The sequence below is a fragment of the Pieris rapae genome, chromosome 15 (genome assembly GCF_905147795.1).
Source record: "Pieris rapae chromosome 15, ilPieRapa1.1, whole genome shotgun sequence".
In the NCBI taxonomy this organism is placed as follows: Eukaryota; Metazoa; Arthropoda; class Insecta; order Lepidoptera; family Pieridae; genus Pieris; species Pieris rapae.
The window spans coordinates 8829663-8848840 of NC_059523.1; the positions used below are offsets into that span (position 1 = coordinate 8829663).

At 34.0% G+C, this 19178-nt stretch overlaps 1 protein-coding gene across 1 annotated transcript; it reads left to right on the forward strand.

The window, feature by feature from the left end:
* Positions 1-646: 646 nt before the first annotated feature.
* Positions 647-10899, forward strand: LOC110997651 (homeobox protein unplugged-like). The gene is made up of 3 exons (XM_022265898.2): positions 647-1084; positions 9674-9858; positions 10494-10899. Exons 1-3 carry the CDS (start codon positions 760-762, stop codon positions 10833-10835), a joined length of 852 nt encoding a protein of 283 aa, XP_022121590.2. The 5' UTR covers positions 647-759; the 3' UTR covers positions 10836-10899.
* The last annotated feature ends 8279 nt before the right edge of the window (positions 10900-19178 follow it).

Below are 19178 nucleotides of genomic sequence, written 5' to 3' on the forward strand. Positions count from 1 at the left end.
GGAATTGGATCGGAAATACTTCGATGCCTATTTATTTTAAAAAACCTGAAAAAGTAGAACTAAAACTTCAAAAAATGGTTAATTTCTTTTGGAAAATTGTACTTTATAAGAATAAGAATAAGAAAGTCGTCTAAACGGACCACAAGACGATAAAACTCGTACAAAGTGCTGACACTGGCAAAACATTCTGATCACCACCAATTACCAGTGTACACTCCACAAAATCTCATCTTACATCCTTATCTTACATGTTTATAGCCAGTGAGTGTGTTTCGTTCACACATTTCTACAAATGGAACTTAATCATTTAAAATCCGAAGGAAAAAGGACCAAAATCAATAGTTTCTCCACTCGAAAGTATTCCTTTTTTAAATCACAGTACGAATCATATTTGAATGAGTTTAAACTTCGATGGAGTTGCTTAGAAAAGAGGTTCTATATGTGGATTATAAGGTGTATTTTGATGGTTTAGCTCAACTGGATATAATCTTATAGAATACAGAAGGATATTGCACTAGCTATTGAAATAAAGCTTATGTTCGCTTGACAGCGATCGAGCATTAATAAAATAAAATTACACAACGTCTACACCCCGCCCGTATGGGCGTGTCAGTATCTATAGCTAACAGCGAGTACATCACAACGATGTCGCAGTGAACAGACGTGTGTTCCAATTTTGAATTTTTATTTTCGTTGTGCCAGTGACAACAAAGTGACATAAAGAAAACTATTAAATATAGAAACATTTTAGTGTGTGCAATGGATTCCGAAACGAAACGGAAACCGCCAAAATCATTTTCCATAGAGTCAATAATTGGAACAGATCGAAAATCTCCCGAAATTGACATAGAGAATAATATTTCCGATTTATCAAGACATTCAGACGATGATGACAGAAGTGATCGAATGAGGTTTTATTTCAATGGACCTTTTTTGCCGCAAAATGTGAATTTTCCTTTCTTACTGGGGTACCAGGAGCCGTGGTTGAGGATGTTTGGAAGACAACATGAAAGAGATGAAAAGAGAGACAGTCCAGTTAGTGTTGGGAGTGAAGAAAGTGATGGTGCTGATGACAATACACAGGGTGAGTTTCTTTTCAACTTTCAAAACTTAAATAGGATATTTATCAAATCTATTAATAAAATATTTATCAATTATAATTTTGAGCATTTTGGTGTCGGTTTATTTTTTTACGGATACTTTAATATTCCATTAATTTTTCATCCGTAGTTTCGCCTAGTCATTTTGTAATAGGTATCTTTGCGACCTCTTCAAGAAATATCGTTTTATTACTGACAATTTCCATAGACAATACCTTCCTTAACCAAGACCTACCTTCCTTACCTACTGGTGAAGTTCTTACAATAATAAAGTCTTTAGTTTTTGGGTTGATCGCTTTCATAGACCAACACGGTCGTGGAACTATACTTTATAATATGGAACTTTTTGCTGTGCTATCCCAGAGACTGATCGTTTTTCGAATTAGAAAAATATAAAAGATTCAGGCCAGTTGGTCTTCAAATTTTACACTTAGCAAAATATATTGCGATTCATTTTTATTTATATAGATAAGGGTAGCAAATATACCTATTGTTAGGTTTTTTCACAACTAGGTTAAATTAATGTACCTATCTATGTTATGATTAAATATCTATAACCTTTAATTTTTTTTCTGTCTAACAGTCAACACATTTCTGAATCTGTTTTATGATCATTTGTCAATCTCATAGGCAAGTAGGTGATCAGCCTTCGGTGCCTGAAAAACGCCGTCTACTTTTTAGTCAGTGTTATCATTATGTTTCCTCCACCTTTTGAGCGAATGTTAAATCAAACTACGACCTCAGAGAATAGAGTCGCACGTTCAAGCCTCAAAGAGCCTAAACATGCAAACGCTGATGACTGGGAGGGAGTTCTGCTGTGGATTACCATAATATACCGTGGTTCACATATAAAATAAAAAAATAAAAAATAAATAAAATACGTTTATTTTGGAACATAAGATCTTCTAGGTATCACTTATTCCACGTCAATCAATTCAAACCTGTAGGCATCCCTACTCATCGGCAAAGACAGAGGGTGTAGGCCGAGAGAAAAAGCCGGCGTAAAAAACTCTCGGTACTCTTTTAAAAAAGCAAATCATCAAACAATATTTAAAACAAATATATCAAATTAATTAGAGGCAGCCTGCCCAGCACTAGTCCCAGGCCCTTTTATCAACTAAATAATCAATAACTTTATAGTAAGCCTTTTTACACAGCTTTTCTTTAATACATTTCTTAAATTTATTAAAAGGCAGAGATAAAAGAGCCTCTGGGATTTTATTAAAGAAGAGTATCCCTTTCCCCAAAAAAGAATTACTAACTTTACATAGTCTAGTACGGGGAAATTGCAGCCTGCGTTTGTTCCGAGTATTGACATTGTGCGTATGTTCTAATCTAGTATATTTATCACTATTTTTGTATACAAACATAATATTTTCATAAATATATTGCGAGGGAAAGGTAAGTATATTAATTTCCTTGAATTTATCTCTCAGAGATTCCCTACATTTTAAATTATAGATTGCACGAATAGCCCTCTTCTGCAGAATGAAAACAGATTCGACATCAGCAGCGTGACCCCATAACAATAACATACCTACAGGTGCAATAAAAGCTAACGTATAAAACTTTTAATGATTTTTATATATCTATCTCTTATGGAAGTCAGACCTGGAAATTCTTTTCACAAGCTGTGAATCAAATCAATGTTTGTCAAAGAAGTTTAGTGCGAAGCATATTAAACACGACTACGACGACGACGAAAATGGACAAAATAAGACACACAAAGATAAGAGCTATCACTAACGTTACAAACGGTTTAACATTTTCTCAAAAACTGAAATGGTATTAGGCTGGCCATGTAGCAAGAATATCTAGCTGAGAGTGGACCAAACGAGTTACCCATTGGAAAGGACCACCAGGCAAGAGGTGGAATGCCCTTAGACCACTGGGAAGATGATCTGAAAAGATCAGCTGGCAAAAACTGGCACTCCACTTCACAGGACCGATAAAATGGACATCTTTGGAGGATGCCTTTACCCAAACCGGGGTTCCTGTTAATTCATAAATAATATATATAGTTATTACTAACATAATCTAAGCTAACGTGCTAACAAAATATTATTTTAATTAAACTACCAATTATTGTAAAACAGGAAATAAAACGGCTTATTATTATTATTATATATCTATCGAACCGAACGCATATGGAATATATGCGTTCGGGTCACTAAAAAGTATTTTTTTTAATTAACACAAGAAATTTTATCTTATTAACATGTGTGTATTAACTTTTTAACACAGCGTAAAGATAATTTGACAGAAAGAGACGTGCAATTAGAATGATTTAGTTTTTATAGGCACAGGTATAAGTGTACCTAGGTAACACTGAAAATGTTTAAAAAATGAAAAACGGCTTAATGTAAAGTTGATAATACTTTTATTGTTTTTCTAAGTATCTTCGTTTCTCTGTAGGGAACAGGTTGTTACATTTTTTGACAATTGTCTTTATGACAAAAGGTTTGAAATAATTTACACATTTGATTGCTTTTATAGTTTGTATGTCTATTCAGCTATTAAAATATGATTTAAAATTATTAAAATTTATGTAATTTTTTCTCAATGGACAATTTCACCAAGAAAGGCGATTGTAACAAAATACCCCCGACTTGGCGCTAGTTGTTACATCGTTGGGACACTAAGTTACGGTAGATAAATAAACAAAACTATCAATGATAGATTTATGCTTTTATTATATCAAAATGTTATAAACTTCAAGAAAAGAGCGTACCAATTCTTAAAAGGCCGACAACGCACTCGCGAGCCCTCTGGCATTGAGAGTGTCCATGGGCGGCGGTATTACTTAACATCAGGTGAGCCTCCTGCCCGTTTGCCCCCTGTTCTTTAAAAAAAAAAACTAACTAACACTAACTAAATAACAACCTTGGCATGAACACCCATTACGTGCCACTATTGAAGCCCCAGCTTCATTAAGATATGCCGATCGCCGCCTGTAATTGCTTTGTTATTGAGTAAACCCACAACGAAAGTCATAATAAATCATTTACCGAAAGTTTTCTCGCGTTAAGTTCATTTTCTCGTGTAGCAAGAGTTTTAGATTTGCCGCCAATTCACAAAAATAAATGACAAATGAATTCAATATACTACATTAGGTTACCACAGAATTCTAAAATTGAAATTCATAAAAGTTTTTATCTGCTATGTTTCTAACTGGCCAGTTCTAAATATTTTCAGTGTTACCCACGTACAGGTTAGCTTGGGATGCGCTCAACTATTGATCCATCATCAGCAACGATGTTACTAACGAAGAATATAATATTTTTTTATGTCACTGGACAAAGAGATTTACGATTAGCATCAGTTTAGAGTAATAAGTAATTATACACAATTTTCCTATAACACTTACACTTACTTACTTCTTTCCACTAAAAACTGTTGAGCATTTAAGATTAACGTGCACTCACACTAATTCACTACTTCAAATAAGATGAATTTAATATCTTTTATGCCGTAAATAAACAGTAAACCAAGTTTAATGAATCGGCATTAAAAGCGATTAAATATTTCGATACAATACATTTTCTATAGCGAGCTGGATTTTGGTAAAGTACCTACATGTGTGTATTGATAATAAACTTCATCAAATTCTTATTCTAAGTCTTATCTTATCCATTTCATAAAATTTCAAATCATAACGATGCTAGAGATGTTTTCACTTCAAAATTTTGAGACATTTGTTATACAATTGCGTGTTTTATTAGTGGTATCTAGTATAAGTTGTAACAAGTTAGAGTGCTGAAACTTATTAAAGTAAGATTTAACGAATCAACTTGATTGTGCACCCAGGAAGACTAGACAAACCTCTAGGGAAAACCGAACTCTACTGTAAAAGCCGCAAACAAAGTACATACATACGTTCTAACAGAGAGGGGCCAATGTCGTGATGAAAAAGATGTGTTTCTCCAATTTCAATAAATTTAGAAGACAATATTTATTTCAAACACATAGATTAACACTATTTCCAATATTCTTAACCTACACATTAATAACAACAGTAATTTAAAATAAAAATAGAAAATGGAAGCAAATTTAAAGTTTGGTCCCTGTAGCTGTGTACCACATGTGGAACCAGCTGCCCACTGAAGGATTTCATAACCAATTTGACTTACTCCCGAACCCAATAATTAATCCACAATCTCAGATTGAAAACAACCTGAGATCAGACCGTGACAGTCAATCGATCTGCATCCCAATAACCAAACCCTACGAAGACAATCCATTTTGGCGACGGATAGAATGCAATCTTCTTCGCTCTTTACACTCATATTTGATAGGCAATATAAACCAAATAAAGTAAATAAAACCTTACAAATCATGTTAAAATATACATAATCTATGTTTAAAACTTATCAATAGCTTTTTAATTATTTTTAAAACTGGTGTAAGTTAAAATCTTATGTTAGTCGCACAATCACAACTTTCAGTTACACTCTCAAAAACATGCGCATACACACCCATTCACATTCAGTGGTTCACTCATTTTAAATTTTTAACACTAAATGTTTTTTTAAACTGTTGTACCATGTACCACGGAATTATTGTCTTCTAGTTACCCATAAAACAAGTCTTTTAAGTGTTATATGTATATATATATATATTTGAATTCACTAATTTCTTGGATTTTTTCACAATATTTCTATACAGTTAAGTAAGAATCAACAAATTTAACACCTAACTTCACGCTCACTCTAAACAGATCAATACAATTTGAGAAAAATCGTAAATTCACAATTATCTATGCCTTGTTGAAATTAATCCGTCACGCCACTAGAGTGCATCTGCGCTGTGAAATTGTTTGAATCAAATTCGGAAGGTTGGCGGCAACGCGAGATGACAGCTGTCAATTTACAAAGGGCAAAGGGCATGACAGAATTGGATTGTCTGTGACAAAAATAATTGCTGTGTTCAAAATACTTGTTTAGAACATTAAATGTTTTAAATTAGAGGCCATATGGGAGAGTTTGTAAACATTTCTATGTCTATATAACTTTCAGACTGTGAAAATCAAACCTGGAAGATACTATGCGTTGCCGATTGAGCCACGAATGATGTTTAAGAAGAGGATCCGAGCAACATTATCCTGTGCATACGTCTTATATGCAAAAACATCTAATAATGTAAATCATTCTCGACTCCACTTGAACACACAAAAAATTTCATCACAATATGTCCAGCCGTTTAGGAGTTTAATTATGAACACATGCACATAAGATTTTTAAGAAATTTCATTGAAATCGGTGCAGCCGTTAAAGAGGAGTTCAGTAAAATACACACGTACATTAGAATTATATATATACGAGGCATATTCAAAAAATAAGGGCCGTTCGCTTATATTTCAGAATTTACAAGTCATAAAACGTTTAGGCTTGTACATATCTGTAGGTACGTGCACTACTCGTGCAGTTATTTCAGGGGTTGTTTTGTTTCAGTAGTAATTTTGCTAGTTGTTCGTGCAGTAGACAATGTCCGCGAAAATCGTTTCTCCCGCCAGCAATGAAGTTCGCGCTGTAATAAGATTTTTGTGTGCAAAAGGACACATTGTTACCGGTGATGAGACGTGGATTTGCTACGTCAACCCAGAAACAAAACAGCAATCGATGCAATGGCGCCACTCAACTTCACCAAAACCAAAAAAAATCGAATATTATATTAGTAATATAAGATGTACCAAACCTACATTTAAAAAAACAAATAATAAAATTTAGATTAGAATTTTAGATATAACAGAAAAAATAAAATGCCCGTCCTTCGTTTTCTATCTATTTATCACGCTTCTTTTAGAAGAAAAACTAAACACCTAAAATTTTTCATAATTGATTTGAGATTCAATAAACAAAATAGCAGTTAATAAATTGCCTATGCTACTGACAACCAGCCACAACGCTAGTATTGTAATTCGTTATTGACATACGTGCCTCTCGTCACGATCCAGTGATGTACGTTGATCAATATCGTCTCAAATACACATATTAACAGTTCACGAACGATTTAACTTCGCCGCTCTTCGAATCGTCATTCAATCCAATTTCAAATTCAGAACGCGTATTGGCGGGAACTTTATGCGCTTTAAAGTTCTCGAAGTTTTTAACTCTATGGACCCTGTTCCATTTGAAATAAGAATCACAACAGATTATAATCGCTATCGAACTTGTGAATAAATTTCTAGAATCTGTGGCTTTATATTAAAGCAAATAGAGTTGTTTTTTGCTGTTGGTGGGTTATTTTTTACAATTCATTTGGCGCGTCAATAACTGTCAATGGTTGTCTCAGCCTAAGATTTAAACCGTGAATAAAGGCATTTATTTGCAAGGATCTTTATGTCTCACTTCATGGAAATTGCACATTGCATAGAATACGAAATTTTCATTTTGGCACTTTAAGCTATACTCAGAATTAAGGTTCCGGTTACTTATACCCGAGTTGTTTATGAATTCTTCTCCGGTTAGTTCCATTACATAGTTGCATGTTAATTAGAGAGAGGTTTTGATAGAGTTTGTAGTTGAAAACATGGAATATTGAATTATCGTTTGAATTTGAAATTAAAAATTTAATTGGTATGAAGGAAAACTTCGTTCTCTACTATTTTATCTCTTATTAAATGGATTAAAAATCGTAACCGAGTTACTTAATGCAAATTCTGTGGTATATTGTTTATTAATTTAAAATTAAAAAAAACACATATACCCGAAAACAGAAGTGAAAATAAAAATGTACTAACCACCCTTTTTTTATTAACTTAGCACATACAAATTTAAAAAAATAATAAAATACGTTTATTTTGGAACATAAGATCTTCTAGGTATCACTTATTCCACGTCAATCAATTCGAACTTGTTAACTTGTTAACTAAATTACATTTTCCAAATTGTGAAAAACTTCAACTTGCACAATTTTTTACATACGTTTACTTTATGGGATTTCTTAGAAAATCCACTTCTGAAAGAAACAAAATTAATTTCCGCCCTCACTGGCCGACAAGCCTAGGGCGTGGCGCTGACGCCTGCCCATCACTTTTTATCGGCCATTTGATGAGACCAAATGCTGACTGCGCGATTTGTGTTTTTTATCTTTCCCTTAGACCACAGATATTTCCTCCGGAAATAACACATAAATTTTTTAACGAATACTAAAAAAATTATACTTGAAGATATATATTTATACCTATATATTTTCAAGAAAAGAGCGTAACAATTCATAAAAGGCCGGCAACGCACTCGCGAGACCTCTGGCATTGAAAGTGTCAATGGGCGGCGGCATCATTTAACATCAGATGAGCCTCCATCCGTTTGCCTACTGTTCTAAAAAATAAAATGTTTTTATGATGAGCATCGTACGACGCTCAACCCTGAGGTCGTAGCTTCGATCCCCGGCTGTGCACTAATAAACTTTCTTTCTATGTGCGCATTTTACATTCGATCGAACAGTGAAGAAAAAATCGTAAGGAAATCGGCTTGCCTGGAACTAAAAGTCGATGGCGCATCAGGCACAGGAGGGTGATCACCTAATTGCCTATTAGATTGACAAATGATCATGAACCGGATACAGATATCTGCCGCCTAAAACAAGGTTTCAGCGCCGCTGATTTATTTATTACTTTTAGATATTTAAACTAAGTACCGACATAGTCTTTGTATTACACATGTACTAAAACCTCTGTCAAATAAAAAAGCGCGAAACCATGCAAGTTAATTTGAGCTGATTAAAGAAAATAGGCATCTATCATTTTAACACAGCGTTAGCATAATTTGACATAAATAGTATAGTATATTAGTCACTCTCTTATCTTCCTCTATCATGCGTCGCACAGCACTGATGACTATACTGAATATGTGATATATGAATATGACGCTGTTTAAGACGTCCATCACGCGGATCATCATTGAGATTGCTACGTCCACGCTTTAATTCGTTAAACCAATTGTAAATAGTGGCACGAGGTAGGGCCTCAAGAAGAAATGCTAATCGCCGCCTATCATAGCTTTGTTATTGAGTAGCCCACAACGAAAGTCGTAATAAATCATTGACTAAGTAACAAGAGTTATAGATTTGCCGCCAATTCAAAAAAATAAAATAAAATTGAATGCATGCATGAATGTACTACATTAGGTTGCAAAGAGCTCTAAAATTGAAATTCAAAGAAAGTTTTCATCAGCAATGTTTCTAGCTGGCCAGTTATAAACATTTTCAGTGTTACCCACGTATACGATATATTAAAATAAAATTTATTGAGATACATTTCCTACCTTATCAAAGGGGGTGTGAGGAAATATTTGAAGAAGCGGGACTTTGACTTTATTTAGCAGAAGGAACGTTTTTTAGATATCAAGTTGTAGTTTGTTTAATGTTTAACACAGTAACAGTTTTCTTTTTTTCTTCAAGTATCTAATGTTCCCTTTTTTGTATATGTTGTTGATCAATATCCCTGTTTTGGCTTTATATATTGTCTTACCGCTTTCTTTTTTTATAATATCTATGTAGGCAGATTATTTATAAATAAATAAATAAAATATTTTGGTTGATTAAATTGTATCTAACTGAATTTTCTTTTTCAGGAAACGAATCAGAAATCGACACAGAAGATCCAGACACACCAAGAGAGAACAAAGCAAGAAGAAGACGGACAGCATTCACGTCAGAACAGCTCTTGGAGTTGGAGAGGGAGTTCCATGCGAAGAAATATCTTTCTCTCACGGAGAGATCACAGATCGCGTCAGCACTTAAATTAAGCGAAGTTCAAGTGAGTTTTTATAAATACCATCCGTTAGTGACTGATATCTATTCAAAACAACATGTATTCTTCAAAACCACTATTATTTATTACATTCTGTGGCCAAAACCATGAGTTCTAGCGCATCTGTTTTTTTTTCAATATTCTGTGAATCGCTGTGAAAATAGTATGGATATGATTTTAAAAACACTCTGATGTTGTTATTTACATATTTCTTTACATTTATTTAGCCTTTCTGTGAGCAGTGGTGGCTTCAACGTGCAACTCTAATACCTGAGGTTGTTGGTTCGATCCCCGGCTGTGCACCAATGGACTTACTTTCTATGTGCGAATTTAACATTTGCTCGAACGGTGAAGGAAAACATCGTGAGGAATCCGACATGTCTTAGACACAAAAAGTCGACGACGTGTGTCAGGCACTGGAGGCTGATCACTTACTTGCCTATTGGATTTAAAAATGATCATGAAACAGATTCAATCTGAGGCCAAGACCCAAAGAGGTTATAGCGCCAGTGTTTTTTTTATTACGCGACTTTAATCATCAATAAAACAGGGATCCCCTAAAAAAGTTCATAGATTATTATGACTGTAGCTGTAGACGCGATTAGGACGTGCCTTCCTTTATAAATATATTGTCTTTACAGGTAAAAATATGGTTTCAAAATCGCCGGGCGAAATGGAAACGTGTCAAAGCGGGGCTCGCATCCGGCAGTCACGGGAAAACGGCGACGAAAATTGTCGTACCAATACCGGTGCATGTCAACCGCTTCGCCGTAAGAACACAGCACCATCAAATGGAGAAGCAGAATCTACAGTTTAGGATGGACAGAACGCAGCCATTACCAGGGAACCTACTCCAGTCGCAGACCTCGGCGTTTTTAAGCGCGGCAAAAATCGATAGACAAGATCGTAGCATTTATGACGCGCGGTTGGCAGCACTGAATCCGCCGGCCATTAGGCATTTTCAGAATGGCCAACATAGTTAGGTTGTAGTTAGGAATTAGATTTGTATGCATTTGCCTGTTGTAAAATAAATTGTGTGATAATTTATGTTGTTCTTTTATTTGACCTATTTATGAATGGATGGATATTTTTTTATAAAATGGTTGATTAATATTTTTAATTACATTATTTTTGCGTTTATTGCACTTCTGTTGTTACGAATTAAAAAGGCCATAGCAAAGTTTCTCAGTTATTATAATCTAATGAATCGAAGAAAAGAAATAAATTAGTAATAATTTTATTTTATTACATATGTATTCATAGTTAATGTTATTGCCGCAAATGTCCTTAATGTTAAAAAGTAACATAATATTTCTATACTAAGAAATCAAGGCTAATCTCTGGCACTTCAACCTTTTTAAGCCTGGGCCCCAAATTTTTGTAGTTTCATGATCATTTGTGAATCTAATATGCTAGGAGGTGATTAGCCTTCTGTGCCTGATACACGTCGTTTGGCAAGCCGGCTTCCTTTACCGTAAGCGAATGTTAAACACGCACATAGAAAGAAAGTCCCTTGAAGCATGCATAAGTACTTCACTCTTCTTCACCCTACTCAACGATGTCTAGACTAGTCTCTCTGGTTGTCTAAAGATAGTTTATAATTATTTGTAGTCTAGTTCTCATTACTGAATCCCAGGTAAAACTAGAAGATTTTATAAATTCACACAAATCACTACACTATGGCCGGTAGGACCACACAAGTTCCAATAATACAAATTGCCTAATTCCCTATCGATTTTACAATATATCGTGTCACTTAACTGGCTGTGTCACCCAACTCCGCCCATAAATGAGGCCATTTATTGCACATCTGCTGTTACGAATTATAAAAGCTATTTGGGGGCTTATGAGAATGTACGAATAATTTGCTATTTGTAAAATGTAATTAACAAATACTTTAGCAGTAAACATACCGCCGTAATCAAAGATTTTTCTAAGATAACGCAAAATTGCAAAAAAAAAACTTAATATAATAGTTTATAATTTATGATTAAAAAATCTGATTTTAACATCCTATAGGTTCTATACACGTCCTCTCCGGAAATACGTGGAACCCATAAGTCAAAAACGACTAAACCGAATTTTATGAAATTTGGACGTTAATTGGACTCTTGGAATATATCAATTCAAATGAAAGGTTTTTATAATATCATTTTATGTTATAGTTAGTATCAGTGTAAGCCTAGTGGTATGTCTAGCCTCTTTCCTGAGGTCGTAACTTCGGTTGCCGTGCATAAATCTAATGACTTAATGTGCGCATTTAAGACACTTGTACGGAGAAGATACAGCGTGCTTTAGACTCAAAAGTTTTGGGCGTATAAACCTGATTACCAACATAGAAAGGTCCAAGCCTTTGAGTTGTAGCCTTTTAAAAGATCTAAACACTACAATTCTAGATCCTTATCCTAATAGCCTATGCACAAGCATGACAAACCAAATGCTATAACAAAAGCTATAAAACAGAGAAAACCTTTTTAAAGTCGCCCAAATCTCTAACAGTAGGGGACGAAAAGTCAGTTTTAATACCTACAATGGTTTATATTAACAAAAGAGCATTCTGTAGGATCAATTATTAGTGTTCGCGCCCTAAACTCGCAAATGTCCAACCACGCCCCCAGATTTGATATAATACTACATTTATTATATTAATTGTTAATATTTAAAATGATCGTTTAGGGAGAAACCAAACGTGTGTTTGTTGTGTCAAATTAAATTAATTTCAGGGGGTTTGAAGCGTAAGACAAGTGTGTCTTCTATATGTGAAAGCCTGATGTGATTTTACTGGGGTCAAAGTTGTACCATGTCTCAGAATCAGAGGTTACTCCGAATTATGCCCATTAATGCCATTTCTGATTCAATACTGAGTTTTTGTCCTTCACATCAAGTGCGTATCAGTCCGCTGCGCGGAATATGGCAAGAATTTTATGGAAATGGTTTCATTTTAGATATCTACAATACAATATATAAATATGTGTTTATTTATTTTAAGAAGGTACATATGCATTAAAATGTGTAAGATTTGGGAACCCAGCTCTTCCATAACAAACTTACCTAAATGTAAATTCCTTAAAATATCTGTATATATAATATATATACCGGACCGGACGATAAGAGTTTGATTCCATAGAAGATGGGCCGGGTGCTGGTATGGGATGCAACCTGTTCAGACACACTGGCCGCTTCCATCTACATCGAACAACAGAGCTTGTGCGGCTTGTGATGCGGTTAAATGCGGTGCGGAAAAAGCAAAAGCATTTAAATACAGGGTTGTAAGCCGTGGATATGATTTCATCCCATTCGGTGTCGATACCCTTCGTCCGTGGTCCTAGCGTTATAAACAAAAAGGTTAGTCGACATCACAGGAGACCGAAGAAGTGGCAGGCGGCAGCTACCTCGGACAAAGAATTAGTCTAGCTATTCAAAGGGGGAACGCTGCCAGCATTTTCGGAACCTTGCCTAACTCCATTTAATAATATATTTTAAGTATTAAATTTAAAGATTAGTTATTGTTTCTTGTTTAATCATTTTGTTAGCAATATTTTAAAAAGGAATTAAATGGAAATGTTTTAAGAAGCTGGAGGACTTTCATTTTTTTTATATATCTTTTTTCATTAAAATATCAATTTGTAGTTTGTTTAACGTTTAGTTTTTGTTAGAACGCCTAATTAACGTAAGAGTTAGTTAGGCCCTGTAAACAGTTACCAAACCTAATAATAATAATAATAATTTACAATTTTGAGAATGAGTTGCATTAAGAGTCTTTGCGAATTTAACCTAAGTTTATTATTCGTTCATGTTACTTGCTCAAATACTTAAAAATATTTGGTCTTATACAGAATTTAAAAAAAACACAATTTTGTTTATTGTAGTAAAGAAAATATATAAAATCAACTAAATGCATCGGTTTGGATATCCGAAACACGAAGTAAACCGCGCGGCATCTAATTCGATTTCCATGTTGTATTTGTAATGCTAATGCAAACGATGCGATGAAGTTACTAGTGATGTGACTTTATCGGTAGACATACTTCCGATACAAAGTTGATGATACTATTATTATTTATTAGCAAACCGTGAGGTTATTTATTTAACAAAATAAGCTTCGGTCACTCCAAAACGGTATCTGTACATAACATACACAACAAAACACACATAGAAAATAACACAACATTAAACAGTAAAAGATTTATATATTTACACAAAAACTATCTATTTCTTACAGTATAGGAACTGAAGAAGTAGAAGTTTTGTCAGTTCATTTATTATTTCCATACATAGTCGTGTGCGAGAGGTTAGTTTTAGATGAATTCGAATAGTAACGGCGGTTGATATCGTGTAAAGTCCTAAAAAGTATTTCATACATTAATAATTTGATGTATTCCCATACATCAAATATGGTATGGTATGGTGTACTGTTACTCCAAATGAAGAGAGGATCTTCGATCGGTCTAACCATTGACTGGCCCGAAGGCTCCAGTGGCTAAGGTCAAGAAGTTCTATATCTTTATAGCGGCTGGAATGAGTTCGTTAGCGCAGTTCAGAGTACGACGACATCGAAGTGGTTTGTATGCGCAGATGTACATATTGCTATAGATGCATTATATTACTTAAATAGAAATTAATAAATCAGTGGCGCTACAACATTTTTAGGCTTCGGCCTCACATTTCAGTATCTGTTTCATGATCACTTCAATCTAATAGGCAAGTAGTTGATCGTTATGCTTTTTGCATCTGAGGTTTCCTCACGATGCTTTTCTTAACCGTTGGAAGTTATTGTTCTATATGTATAGCTGGGGATCAAACCTACGATCTCTGAGATCAGAGTCGCGCGCTGAAGCCACACAAGGCCAACGCTGCCCGCATACTTTGTTTTTATAAACTTTTTGATTCAATTTACGGTAAGCCCAATTAAATGAATGAACAATTTAAGCATATTCTATCGATATCGATGTATACATCACTAAACAGTAAAACGAGGCGATGCATAAAATTCATATTCTTGTACCCTTGACGAGTTTTGACAAACCCCATCCCCACACTTAGGGGATGATACTTGTGTAATCGCTTAACTTTGATTGATACGCATTTTACTATTGTTATTATTTTGCGACTCAACGCGTCGGTGGTCCAGCGTTGGAATCCAAAGGAAAAAAGTGGTTAGTTAAGTACATTGGGCATATAAATTTAGTTGATCAAAAGTGTCGCAATACAGAAAACATGCCAGCGTTAAAGGACCAATTTTTTTTTAAATCTTCTATTAACAATTTTTGTTTTTTATTTACCAAGGGTGACAAGGGCCAAATTCTTTTGGACTGAGGCAGGCACGGCCGTGGCAGTCCACCGGTGTGAAGTGATGCAATAGGTTCACCTTATAGTACTCTATCTCTATCGTATCTCTCTTTTCGTGTGAGGCTCCCGGAGCTCATAAACAAAAGTATGAAGGTGCAGTTCGACAGATATTAACTTACATTACCCCAGGGATTAGCGCCTCTGGGCATCCATCGGAAAAGGCTGCCTTTCATATTTTGGTGGGCAAGACTGCGCTCATAAATTTTACCAAGTCGACTTAGGGTCCTTCATGAAAAGAGCGTACCAATTCTTAAAAGGCCCGCAACGCACTTACGAACCCTCTGGTATTGAGAGTGTCACCTGATGTTAAGTGTTCGGAAATACTCCAGTGAGCAGCTGGTTCCACATAGTGGTGTGGGGCAAAAACTGCCCAAAGAAACGCTCACGGTAAATAATCTAATGATTAAAGTTTGTATTTGTAAACCTCTAATGGCAATCCTGGTAAAGAAATTCGTTTAATTTATAATTTGATTTCTTCGGCTTCTAATTATTTGAATATTTTTAAAACTAATAATAGTTAAACGAAAATGCAGTTATTGTATTCTAGTCGCGTCTTGATAGGCGCCATATCTCAAAAATGCTAGAAAAAACTTAAATCCGGCGGATTTATTCAAAATCGTGAAACAATAACGCTTTGTTTAACTTTTAATAAAAAATCTTGGCGCCAAGTAACATAAACAATGTAGAGGAAATTATCTATGACGGATAGAATAAATATGTAAATCTAATTTTAATTATTTTGTAAGGTTTTGGTATATTCTGTTCGTCTGCAATCCCATCATTAAATATGTTACAATTATATACCTGTTAAGCGAATTGTATAATTCTATTGTAAGAAGACAATCATAAGTCCATAAAGTTATTATTACGTTAGTTACAATAAATAAATAGAAAATGTGTTTATTCATTAAAAACTATTTTAAATAAAAAAAACTAATTTTTTTTATATTAAATTTTTTAGCTGTTTACAAGACGCGTCAGTGCATGAGTAATAGTGTGGGTGGGTGTGATTAAGTGTAATGTTTAACATATTAGGACTCAGAAGCAATAATAATCTAGATTTACTAAAACTACGTAAACAAACTTTATTTTGCTTAATTTAAACATTCAGAAAATTTACACATTGCATATATTTGTAAACAAAATGATTAATTGTTGATATATCTTACTTAAAAAATGCAATTTATAAGTCTTGAGTCATACAATGGATGACGTAAATAAGGCATAATACAATTATCTGTTTCCGTATTCACATCATAAAATTCTAAAGCGAACACAATTAAAATAATTCTATCGTAACCAATAAACCAATCAATTTCTAATTAGTTATTCCTCATGCAACCTCCTCGGTGCACGCTGTACTCTGTAGTCTGTGCTTTGTGTTGCCGCGTAGTCTGTACGCGTACAGTGCTCTATGGTCCTATTTCTTTTTAATTTCCTTTGCTGTGCCGCTGGTCTTCGACGAAAGTAGCTATGGCATAAAATAAATAGGGTATACATACCAATTTAAATTGTCGAATTCATGATTTATTAATTAGTTGATAAAACGTAATAATTGCTGAGAAATGAACATGTTATACAAATAAATCCATCTGGCATTATAAGTTATTCAACATCCTAGGCTAACCTTTTGTTTTAAAATGTATCTTTTACAAGACGGAATAGGGATGGCTTTGTTAAAGTTGCGTCACACTTAATACCATGTTTTATTGTTCCATGATCAAATACTAATTTCTTGATCGTTGCGGCTTTTCGTCGAAGGTACACAATATTCATGGCGTGACATTTGATAAAATCAATTGAATGCAATGTTTATACAAATTATTGATCGAATCACGATGATTTATTTAAAGGATATAAATGGAAATTGTTATAGAATTACGTAATACTTCAATCAAATTGAAAGTCAAATTGAAAAATTACGACAAAAAAGTTTTACGTAAAACTATTTTTATATATAATAATATAATTATAAAGATAATTTTCTTAGCATACAGTATTAATAATTATTAAAACTGTATAAATAGTTTATTTTGTTAGTGTAAAAACATATTATTAAATAAATTTATAATTTAACAGTTATTTAAAAAGTTGGACTCTGTGGTAGTGTACCTCAGTGCTGGCAGCATCTCCTCGTATGGTGATACTGTATTGAATTGAACAGGGGGCACACGGGCAGAAGGGTCATTTGATGTTAAGTTATACCGTTGCCCATAGACACTCACATTTCCAGAAGGCTTCCAAAGCGTTGCCGGTCTTTCAAGAATTGGTACGCTCTTGTCTTGAAGGACCCAAAGTCGAATTGATTCGGAAATACTTCAGTGCGTAGTTGGTTCCACATATGGTGCGCAGAAAAGACTGCCTTAGAAAACGCTCAGTTGTGGAACGACGAACGGTGAAACGGATGGTATTTTATATTAAACATAAGATTTGGGGTAGTGGGACTGGATTAACAAAAAACTTATTTGTCATATTAAAGTCGTTTGCTACCTATAAAGAATATAAGTATAGTCGACTTTTTTGGACATTATGGAAAACGAAAATATTATATGAAAATTTATGAGTACTTATATGAAAAACCAAAGGGCTCATTTTGGCTTCAAGTTTGCGATTTTTGGTTACATTTGATTTGCACTTCTAATTATTAACTAAAACATTCAACTAGATTACATTACTTGTGTTTACGTGTGATCTGAAATGAAAGGCTATCATTATAATTATTATTAATAGACCTGATACCAATCGGGCGTTATAAAATCCTATTAAAGCACCTGTCGGTACGTCAAAGTGCAATAAAAAGGAGCCGTGCATGATTTTATATGAATGATATTCGCTTCGGGGAATTTTACTGGCAACATTGCATACTAATGTGAAACCGCCAATTTGTGGGAACGAATTCGTAAAATTTGTATATGGCAACATTAAAAAGTTATCCCAGACATCATTTAGGCTGTGCAACAATACTTTATTTCGATGAGCATATCTAATACAGGCTTGTAAAGTGAATTGAACATTGGATTGGATAAGGAGACTGTAATCAAAAAATAGATAACATCTGCCAGACAGAAAATTAAAATTGAAAATTACTTGTCAATGAATAAAAATTGTTAAATAAACTGATACTATTTACACAACATGCGCTAACATATAGATACGCCAAGACCAATGGTTGTAGTGCCACTAGATAATTATTATTGGCTATGGACTTAAAGAAATTGAAAGAAAACTGGGCATTTGAAAGACAGCGACGAAAGTTGGACATAATTTTAATAGGTTTAATTTATATTTATAACAGATAGGAATAGTCTTACTATCCTGTCTTTAGTTAGATAAAATAATGTTATAATTGGTTTAACAGTTTTGTTCTAAACGTACGACCAACCAGGATCCAAAAGATACCACTCCTTATATGGAAACTGTATTCGTTTTAACAAGCGAAAGTAGATAATTATTTCTGAATTAATTTAAAAGTCTCGTAAAACGTAAAATAATCTTATTCTGAATAAAGCTTTTTATAAAATTGACGAATACTTAAATGATCCAGTTCAAACAATTTGTACGACTTAAAACTTGGCAATTAAAAAGAGTGGCGGAGAGTTTCTTGATAGTTCTTTTTGATTTGCGAACTAGTAGTAAATGTAAATTTATAATCAATTTAAAAATTCTATTATGAAGTTCATAAGCGTACCTTTTTTACCTTTATTAAAAAAAATATTTTGAGTTTGAGTTAGTTGAAAATATTAACATTTTCTCTTGTGAAATTGCTCCTTATATGTGTAGTACGTACCGACAAATTTCTGAATTCAATTAAAATATTGAATTATATTCGATGTCTGGATGGCGTTGAGTGTGACCTGCAAGCCATGGGAATCACGAGGTTTTTGTTGACCAGACAAAGGCCCGATGGGCTGCAGCGAACAGCATCAGACGATTCAAAGTCTTACTTTTTCAATTGTTTCTATCCACAAACCACTCTA